This window comes from Microtus ochrogaster, chromosome 5 (genome assembly GCF_000317375.1).
Source record: "Microtus ochrogaster isolate Prairie Vole_2 chromosome 5, MicOch1.0, whole genome shotgun sequence".
Lineage (NCBI taxonomy): Eukaryota > Metazoa > Chordata > Mammalia > Rodentia > Cricetidae > Microtus > Microtus ochrogaster.
This window is the reverse complement of record NC_022012.1, coordinates 51,300,395-51,310,714: the sequence shown is the minus strand read 5'-3', so window position 1 is coordinate 51,310,714 and position 10,320 is coordinate 51,300,395. Positions and strand designations below refer to the sequence as shown.

The window sequence follows — 10,320 nt, the reverse complement described above, 5'->3', positions numbered from 1 at the left end:
AGGTCCTGAGTTCAATTCCCAGCAACCACATGGTGGCTCACAACCATCTGTAATGAGGTCTGGTGCCCCCTTCTGACCTGCAGATATGCACACAGATAGAATATTGTATACATAATAAATAAATAAATGTTTAAAAAAAAAGAACCCCTCCTTGTTTTTGAGACAAGGTCTTATGTATCAATCTGGTCTTGAACTTCCTATAATATAGCTGAAGATGACCAACTTTTGGTCTTCCTGCCTCCTCTTTCAAACTGCTGAGATTATAAGCATGTTACCATACCCACTTTATGGAGTGTTGGAGATCCAACCCAGGGCTTCATGTATGCTTGGGAATTAACCCTATCAATTCAGCTGATAGAATTGAAAAAAAGTCCTAACCTGAAAAAGGTAAGACAAATGTATGGCCTGACCTTGAAATTTGTTCAACCAGAATTGAACTCCAAGGGACCATGAAGTGTAAAAAAAAAAAAAAAAAAAAACAGGGCTGGAGAGATGGCTCAGTGGTTAAGAGCATCGCCTGCTCTTCCAAAGGTCCTGAGTTCAATACCCAGCAACCACATGGTGGCTTACAACCATCTGTAATTAGGTCTGGTGCCCTCTTCTGGTCTGCAGACACACACACAGACAGAATATTGTATACATAATAAATAAATAAATATTTTTTAAAAAAAACAAAACAAAACAAAACCAACTCTCTATTCCCTGAAGAGTTATGACAAGTGTGGTGGTTTGAATAGGAATGGCCCCATAGACTCATGTGCAGGAATGTTTGGCCCATAGGGAGTGGCACTATTAGGTGTGGATGGCCTTGCTGGAAGAAGTGTGTCACTGTGGAATGAGGCTTTGAGATCTCATTTGCTTAAGCTACACCCAGTATGGAATACAGTCTTCTGCTGCTGCCTGCTGACCATGTCTGCTTACACGCTGCCATGCTTCTTGCCATGAGGACAATGGACTAAACCTCTGAAACTGTAAGCCAGCCCCAATGAAATATTTTTTATAAGAGTTGCTATGAGTTGGGCAGTGGTGGTGCAGGCCTTTAATTCCAGCACTTGGGATACAGAGGCAGGTGAATCTCTGTGAATTCAAGGCCAGCCTGATCTAACAGAACGAAATACAAAACAGCAACAACTACAGATAAATCCTGTCTTGAAAAAAATTAAAATAATAATAATAAAAAGGCTGGGTGGTGGTGGCGTATGCCTTTAATCCCAGCACTTGGGAGACAGGTGAATTTCTGTGAGTTCGAGGCCAGCCTGATCTACAAGAGTGAGTTCCAGGACAGGCTCCAAAGCTACAGAGAAACCCTGTCTCCAAAAACCAAAAAGAATTGCTGTGGTTGTGGTATCTCTTTCACAGCAATAAAACCCTAAAACAAAAAGCTTGAATACACTTTTAAAGACACATGAATTTGGGTTTCTGAAGGAAACTCCTGTTCTCCAGTTTGTAAAAGTATACCGATAGTGTTAACCACACAAATTCATAACCAAATTCTGCTAAGTAAAAGTAGTAACAGTATCTGGGGAAAGGACATTCTCTCATAGGTCAAGCTGCCTTCTGGTTGTGCACAAGTAATGTGGGATAGCCAGGTGGTGGCGGCACACACCTTTAATCCCAGCACTCGGGAGGCAGAGGCAGGCCGATCTCTGTGAGTTCGAGGCCTGCCTGGTTTACAAAGGAAGTTCCAGGACAGGCTCCAAAACCACAGAGAAACCCTGTTTCGAAAAAAAAAAAAAAAAAAAGTAATGTGGGATGCCCTTCTATATACTGTGAATAAATTTTACTACCATTGGTTAATAAAGAAGCTGCTTTGGCCTATGGCAGGACAGAATATAGCTAGATGGAAGATAGAAAGATACTAAGAAAAAGAAGGCAAAGTATGGGAGACACCAGCAGCTACCAGAGAAGCAAGATGTGAGGTAACAAGTCATGAGCCTCATGGTAAAATATAGAACAACAGAGAGTGGTTATTCAGGAACTGGCAGAATTCAAGAACTTCTATAAATTGTCAGCCATGCTGGAATGTGTATGGTGGGCTTTTGGGCTTTTCAATGATGTGGCTGCCTTTGGGTTACCTATGTTCATTAAGTAACCACAATAAACATAATAGTTCAGTAAGCTAGATTTGGTTAGAACTATTTCTTTGGTTTGTTGTCAGTACATCATAAGGGGTAAAGAGACGTTTGTTCATTGTCTCCCCAGGAAAAGCCACATAACATACTTCCCTTAAAATTGGTCCTTTCCTTTCAGAGACATAATTTATAAACATGGTTACATGATTAAGCTGTTTTCCTTTTCCCATAGAAATGTTGCTTTTTGTTTGCCTAACCCACTTTCAGGTAAGGACACCTTCCGTTGGTGGTCTAGGCTCCACCATATCCTCTCACCTGTCTGACGATGCTCTGGATTAGTTTGTCCATAGTAAAAGCAATGTAGGCGTGAATGGTGAACATCTCTCTCAGTGAATCTTCGTACTGTGATGAGTCTATGTTGCCATCAAGCAGGCTTCGCACCATGTCCAGGAAAGCTGGATAATAATCTTCTACATCAACATCCACTATAGGAAAGATGAGATAGGTAAGACCTTACTCTGCTAAGACAAGCTCAAGGACAGAGAGCTGATCTATACACCATTTGAAAAGACAAATACCAGATACGACTCAACCCAATTCAAACAGAAATGAAATCTGATAGACTGTAATCACCAGCACTGGCCATCCAAGAACAGTGACTTCCAACACAGACTGACCGCACTGCTGAGTTCTATGTCATCTGAGAGACAAATATCCAAGAGGGCCCTTCAAGTTGCTGGCTCCCCCACTTACACAGAACCATTTCTCAAGGGGGATATTTGCACATAAAGCTATTTCAATGAAAAGTAAAGCATAGAAAAGAAAAGGCAGGCATAGTTAGATGCTAGCTAGCACTTCGAAACCTCTTGGCCACAGAACAGTTATTCAAATTAAGACCCCTATGAATGAACTTATCTGATTTTTATAAATGTCTGTTTAAAAAGGATTTGCAATGCTGTATCTAACTAATGACATTAAATAATTTGTACTTGTTGCACATGCAGCACTTCAACCAATAGCTGGGATGAATCTACTAGTAAAGAGACAGCTGCTAGGACCGGGCACAAGGAATGGGGTCACCTAAACTTACTAATTAGCACCCATTTATGCAGAGTTCAAAAACTAACCTCATCTTGGACATTGTGGCACATGCCTATACCTGAGGGAGGTTAAGGCAAAAGGATTTCTCAGAGTTTGAAACCAACATAGACTACATAACAAGTTTTTGGACAGTGAGCATTTTGAAGCAGGAGACTCTCAAATAGAGAGGGGGGCGGGCATGAGGTTGTTACTGGGTCTTAGCTTTATTCTCTTCCTTGTTCTCTTTAATGATGAAGTATAGAAAATTTTATAGAGCTGTAAAATTCTATTTGTGGGGCAGGGGACATGGTTCAGTGGGTAAGAACACTTCCAACATAAAATGAGCCACAGCACCCATATAAAAACCTGGCTATGACCACCGGTACCCTCAGCACTGCGGGGTGGGAAGAAAGGAGAAGCACTAGGGTGTCCTGACCACCAACCTAGCTCCAGGTTCAGTGAGAGCCTGTCTCAAGGAGTAAGGTACAGAATACTAACGGACACTCCCTGTTCTCTAGCCTCACTGCACATGCACCACCTCATACAAAAAATCTTGTGTCCTTTTTCATATATGTTGCACTTCAATAAAAAAAATTCATTAAAAATGTTAATCACAAAAGGAACTCTTCTCGTTGATTAACTGGCCACCAAATTTGTAAGAGAAAACAAATGAAGATCCACTTTAGGAAAACTGGGTGGATCTTATAGACAGGCAAAATGAACAATTGCTGTTTACAACAAGCTACTGGCTGGAGTTCTATCACAGAATATCACTTTCTCTAAGCCCACGAAAGAGAAAGGCAGCCTCTGAAATATGTAGGATAAAGTGGAGTCCAAACCATAGATTCGTAGCCACAGCTATAACTGAGATGAGGTCTGGATGGTCACTGAAGAGCAGACTATTGCAGTCTAGGTCCAGGCTAAGACAGTTATCAAGCCCAGATTTGGCTACTGTATTTGTAATTTCTACCAATACAAAAAGAATCACCACACTTAAGCCCCAAAATTATTACTTTCAAGCTAGATCTAATACAGATAAAGGTTTTTCAAAGAGATTCCTGGTGTCATTAGTTCAAAAGATAAGAAGCAAGGGTTGTACCCAGGATTCCGATTTACTAGTTCATGAAGCTCATGGAAGGGCAGCCTGTGAGGAGACGTCTGGCTCATAGGTTAAATACATAACTGAAGAGTGAAACCGTTATCTGGAAGCATGCAGCACAGCATGGCACAAAGCATATGGTAGCTTCTTTAATGAGCCCTTGGTTTTTTTTTTTTTTAATCTTCTTTATTCTTCTGCTGTGTCTCACACCATTTAGAGTCCCAATTCTTTTTTAGAAAATATCAGAATGAGCCATGAAGCCCATTAAAGAGAAGCTTGCTAACACACATCTAGGAACTTTCCTATTTGCCATAAGCATGAATAATGAGGAATTTATATATTGTTATGGAATGGAATGAACTATGACATTTCTTCTCATCTGAAATACTACTCATTAACCCGCCAATGAATCACCCATCCCTCACATTCCACAGTGCTAACAATGGACCCATGTGTCCAGAAACTGGGGACTACACAAGGTGCTATGTATACATCCTTCCCTAACCCTCAAGCAACCCCATAAAGTAACAATTACTGCCTCCATTGTATTGGTTCATTTATGGGTTCATGGGTTTAAGGAGGGTTACACAGCCAATTAAGTTGCAGAAGTATGATATAAACCCTAGTACCAAACTAAAGCAACTGGAAATTTCATGAGGCCTTGAAGCCAGTCATCCAACCTACATACATTCTGAAAGCCAACAGTCTAAGCACTCACTAGGCTCTTTGAGACGCAGCTGTATGGCAGGGCTATCACTCTTGTCTCGCTTTATGCCTAGCACCTCCCGTTCCCACTCTCTCTCGCGGTTTTCTTCTTCAATTTGCCGCTCAGCTTGAGAACAAATCCGTAGCAGCCTCAAGCAGAGAATCTGATGCAGTCGCATAAAGATATACCAGTTATTATTAACATAGAAGAGGTTATATACTTCATCCATCCCTCTTAACTTCTGAGCTGCTGTGTTACTAAATAACAACTTGGACTTAGGGGGACTGCCCCCAACACCATTGTGCTTCTTAGGTGCCCCTGTGGCTTCGTCCACATCCATTTCTTCCTCTTCTTCTTCTTCTACATCTGAGAGATCACCTCTCTGAGCAAACAGTAGATCAGGAATGAAATGATGCATAATTTGCTTGATTTTGTACTTGTCCTCTTTCTGAATGCCTGTCTGCCTCTTCACATGATGGATGATCAGAGCAGCAGCATCTTCTAGTATCTGCTTGTCTTCATAGGCAAGGGAAAGGTGTGGGCCAACAGGTACGCCAGCATTCTCTTCTGTAGCCTGTTCTTGTCTCTGGAGGAATAGACACAAAACCATTGTGACATGTATACAGCAACAAGCTTACAAGACTGTATCAGCAATGCCAGGCGGTGGTGGAGCACACCTTTAATCCCAGCACTCAGGAGACAGAGGCAGGTGAATCAAAACAAGGTCAGCCTGGTCTAAAAAGCCAAGAACCAAGTTCTAGGATCACCAGGGCTATACAAAGGAACTCTGTCTTGAAAAACAAAAACAAACAAACAAAAAAGACTACACCAGCAGCACATTATATTATGAACCATAGTGAGAACTAGGCACACTGGCACTGCCTGTAACTCCAGCCTCTGGGTGGCTATGACAGAAAAAGTGAACATGCTAAGCAGTTTGGGCTTATCCAGTGAGATTCCCATCTCAAAACAGACAGACAGATACATAATAGTGGCTACCCAATCTGAAATACAGGAACTTAGCTTAATTTTTATCTCTCTTCCAAATATTCATGGGTACTATGGTCATTGTGGCTTGATAAAAAAAGATTAGTACCTTCAGATATTGAAGACTTAAAAGAACAGTCTTTAAAATTTTAGATTAGCACTTATGAGTGATATAAAAATATTAGGGTGGAGTTTGTCACATGGAGGTTAACATGGTCAAACATAGACAATTAAGTGAAAAAGTTCACTTACTATTTTTATTCTATGAAACTCAGATTCACTTTTAGAAAGCCTCCTACCTCCTGAGACAGGTCAACTTCTATTACCTGATTCTTGGCTCCTAGTACTATTTACACTCCCGCTAAGTGTGCAGAGTAACAGGGATTGCCAACACTTTTTAAACTGAGGTAGATAAGAGTGTTTCCACAGACACAAGATATTTGTTGGGAGAAGTGGGGGGAAGGGGACCAAAGGTATAAACTGAAACCAGAATGATAAATTAAGAAACTAGAGGAAGGACTAAGTGTAACAACGAGTCTTAGGTCTAAGATGTAGACTAGGAATCAAAAGTTATGACGGACTCTACTCAAGAAGAAGAATCAGCAGCTCTCAGTGACTGGAGAGTGAAAGCCAGGCTGAACACAGAGACCAAAGCTGACGGAGATGTAGCTCAGCCAGCTTACCTCATCATAGATGCTCTCAATCTCATTAAGTAGGCTCTTAGACCTCAGGACCTTGGTGTCATTCTGTTTGAAGTTAATGCCCTGGTGATCCAAAGACTTCAAGTAGTACTTCTCATTTTGCTCTCGCCACACCTTGTTAAAGCCTCTCTGAGCTTCTCGCCATTCTTCCTCTTTCATCTTCAACCTTAGCAGGGTGGGAAAATGTAAATAATAATTGAGAATTTAGAGGGTCTAGGAATGGGAAATATGCCAGGCTTATATTATTTGATGTAAACTCGAACCTATGCAAATTCTGATCAATGGTTGATACTAGAGATAATATCCTTGGTATTACATAAATGAGGTTTTTTGGAAAGTGGGGTGATTTTGTTTTTCTAGATAAGTCTTACTGTGAAGTTTTGGCCTAGAACATGCTATACAGACCACACAAGTGGTCAAACTTACAGTAATTCTGTCTTCCACCTCCTCATTTATGATATTATAGGAACAAGAACCCACATCTGGCTTCCTACCCTGAGTATTGAGAAAGTTGAGTGAAAGTTGGGTGTGGTGGCAGATGCCTTTAATCCCACACCTTGGGAGGCAGAGGCAGGCAGATCTTTGTGAGTTCAAGGCCAGCCTAGCCTACAAAAGTTCCAGGACAGCCAAGGATACACAGAGAAACCCTGTCTAGGAAAAAAAAAAAAAAAAAAAAGGTAACATCAATGAGGTCTCCATGAGGGAGCATGGAGCAGTTTCTGAGACAAGGACTCACTTGGAAGCATTGCATGATTTGAAATTGACAATGTAGACCAAGTTAACATCAAATTCAAATTTACAGCAATCTTCCTCCCTAGCATGAGGACTATAAGCATGAGCCACATATGGCTCCGAAAAATCTTCTTGAAAACTAAGTTCTTCTTGTCCAACTAAAGCCAACATTGAAGTTGCTTCTACGTCATGACTCAGAATGCTTACTGAGCTAATGAATTCCAAAGTCCCAAAGAGGGCATTTGGTGAAAAGGGAAGTTTGCAAGTTCAAAGCCAGTCTGAACAATATAGTGAGATGTTATTCCAAAACAAAGTTCTTAAGTACATACAGATACAGACACAGACGCACACACAGATTGGGATATGGTAAAACATTTGTTTACCAAGCATATTACACAAATGGTCCTAAATTCAATCTCCTCTACTGAGAAACAAAAACTAAAACATAACCCTCAAATATAAAATCAAAGCACACTATCATACACTAACTCACTCTCTCTCTGGCACAGGAAACAACTCAGGGACTTATGGGTGTTACGCAAACACCTGTCACTGAGGTGCATCTCTCATCCTCATCCGTTCCCTGTCAACATTTATTCCATCTGGGATTCAAAACCCTTAACCAAGTTCCACCATTCTACTCTGTCCCAAAAGTAAAACAACCAAGGAAGAAAACTGAAACTCTAAAACCACGTGGAAAATCAAAAACCTATTTAACAGGATACTGAACCTCTCAGAAGACACACAAAAGCCAGAAGATACATGCCTTTTAAGAACAATTGGAACGGCAATGGAGGGATTCTTCCTCAGACCATCGATGATATCAGCGGCTTTATCGGCATATATCCTCTGGAGTGCTTTCCGATGAATGATTTCTGAGGTGCCCCCAAGGGTGTTGTCCAAGCGAAATTTGGCTTGTTCCTCAGCAGACAAGCGTGAAAGCTTTTTCTGTATTGCTTCCAGAACCCGGATTGTTGCAAGATTGGTCTCTAAAACTACATCAAGCTTAAAACAAAACAAAACAAAAGAACAGAACAGAAGAGGGTGCTCAGGCCAAAACCATAACATAGCAGAGCTGGGAGAATAAGGAGAGTGTCAAATCCCTTGAGATTGGAGTCATGGTTTCTATACAAGCCACGTAAGACTCGCTATAGTAACATGTGAACAATGGCACCTACTACTTTCATAAAGCTGTCTTCTGGAAGCACATGAAGTGATCAACAGTCATCACACCTATCACAACTTCCACACACTGTTTAGCACTGCTGACCACAGGCCAGTGGGACCCAAGAGAAGTCTACTCTACTAATATATTTCCTTACACTTTTGTTTGTACTGAGACAAGGCCTTACAATGGATGACCTGGAACTTGCAATATAGACTAGATGGGCCTTCAACATATGGCAAGTTCTTGACTCTGATACTTAAAGGCTGGGATTACAAATGTGAGCCACTATATCTGGTCTAATGTATAAGAAAACAATCCCAAAAGACAGTTATGAGATTAACAAGTTTGGGGGTATTAAATATGTCTAAAAGATTTAAATATTAAGTTACTGCTTCACATCCAATAGCAACAAATTCAGGATTATCCTTTCCTTTTGAAACAGGTTAGCATGTAGCCCTGACTGGCATTCAACTGTCCATGCAGGTGAGGATGATCATAAATTCTTAAATCCTTCTGCCTTCCCTTTCCCAGGGATTACAGCTATACTCCATTGCCCTTGCTTAAAAATGATTTTCAGTTGATTAAAAACATCCCATAGAGCCTGGAGAGATAGCTCACGGGTTAAGAGCAATGCCTGCTCTTTCAAAGGTCCTGAGTTCAATTCCCAGCAACCACATGGTGGCTTACAACAATCTGTTATGAAATCTGGTGCCCTCTTCTGGCTACAGACATACATGCAATCAGAACACTGTATACATAATAAATAAATCTTTTTAAAAAACAGGAAAAAAAAAAACCTTTCCATAGAAGCCAGGTGTGGTGGTGTGTGGTGGTGTACACATTTATCCAGCACCCAGGAGGCAGAGGCAGGTAGATCTGAGTTCAAGGCCAGACTGGTATACAGAGAGAGAGTTCTAGGATAGCCAGGGCTACAGAGAAACCCTGTTGAAAAATGAATGATTGAATGAATTAAACTTCCCATAGAAATTAACAATACAATTTAGTTTTCTGAAATGACTAATCAGGTCATTAATTCCAGGGCTGGGGTGGTTTGAATGAAGATAGCCCCAATAGGCTCATATATTTAAACAGTTAATCCTTAGTTGTAAAACTGTCTAGGAAAAATAAGGAGGTGCAGTGTTATTGGAGGAGGTATATCACTAGGAGGTGAGCCTTTAGGTTTCAAAAGACTAATATGATTCTCAGTGCATTCTCTCTGCCTCCTGGATATGGCTCAGGACCAATATGAGAGCTCTCAGTTGTTGCTTCCTTCCACCACATGGACTCTTACCCTCTGAATATTTAAACCAAGTCAAACTCTTACAGGTTGTCTCGGTTATGGCATTTTATCACAGTGATAGGAATGTAACTAAGATGGGGAAAAGATGACAACCACCAGTCACCGGGGAGACAACATGATTGCTCTGCAGAGGGAATGATCTGAAGAAGCAGGCCCAGTCAACACAGTGTAATAAATATACTAAGTCAGATACATACATGCAAAACACAATTAACTCCTTTCAGTGTGGTATTAGTAAATGTCATCTGATAATGGAGATTTTTTTTGAGCCTAGTTTCAGAAATTCTCTTCCTACAATAGGAGATCTCTGCTAGCCGATTCATTCATTCTAGATCTACCCATCCCAGTGACTACCTTTACAATTTAAGTCTTACCGGCATGTACCACTAGGGTTAATTCTTTAATCTTTTTTAAAAATATTTATTTCAGTTTATTTTATGTGCATTAGTGTGAAGGTGTCAGATCCCCTGGAACT

The 10,320-nt window shown here is 40.8% G+C and overlaps 1 protein-coding gene across 1 annotated transcript in view; it reads right to left on the bottom strand.

Annotated features, from left to right (window-relative positions):
- Nucleotides 1-10,320, bottom strand: part of Sin3a (SIN3 transcription regulator family member A) — a 54,392-nt gene that overhangs the window by 12,843 nt on the left and 31,229 nt on the right. The window contains exons 13-16 of the mRNA XM_005347409.3: nucleotides 8,144-8,382; nucleotides 6,628-6,811; nucleotides 4,970-5,543; nucleotides 2,388-2,557 (exon numbers count right to left, since the gene is read on the bottom strand). Coding sequence (XP_005347466.1) covers nucleotides 2,388-2,557; nucleotides 4,970-5,543; nucleotides 6,628-6,811; nucleotides 8,144-8,382 — 1,167 coding nt within the window. The remainder of the gene's footprint in view (nucleotides 1-2,387; nucleotides 2,558-4,969; nucleotides 5,544-6,627; nucleotides 6,812-8,143; nucleotides 8,383-10,320) is intronic.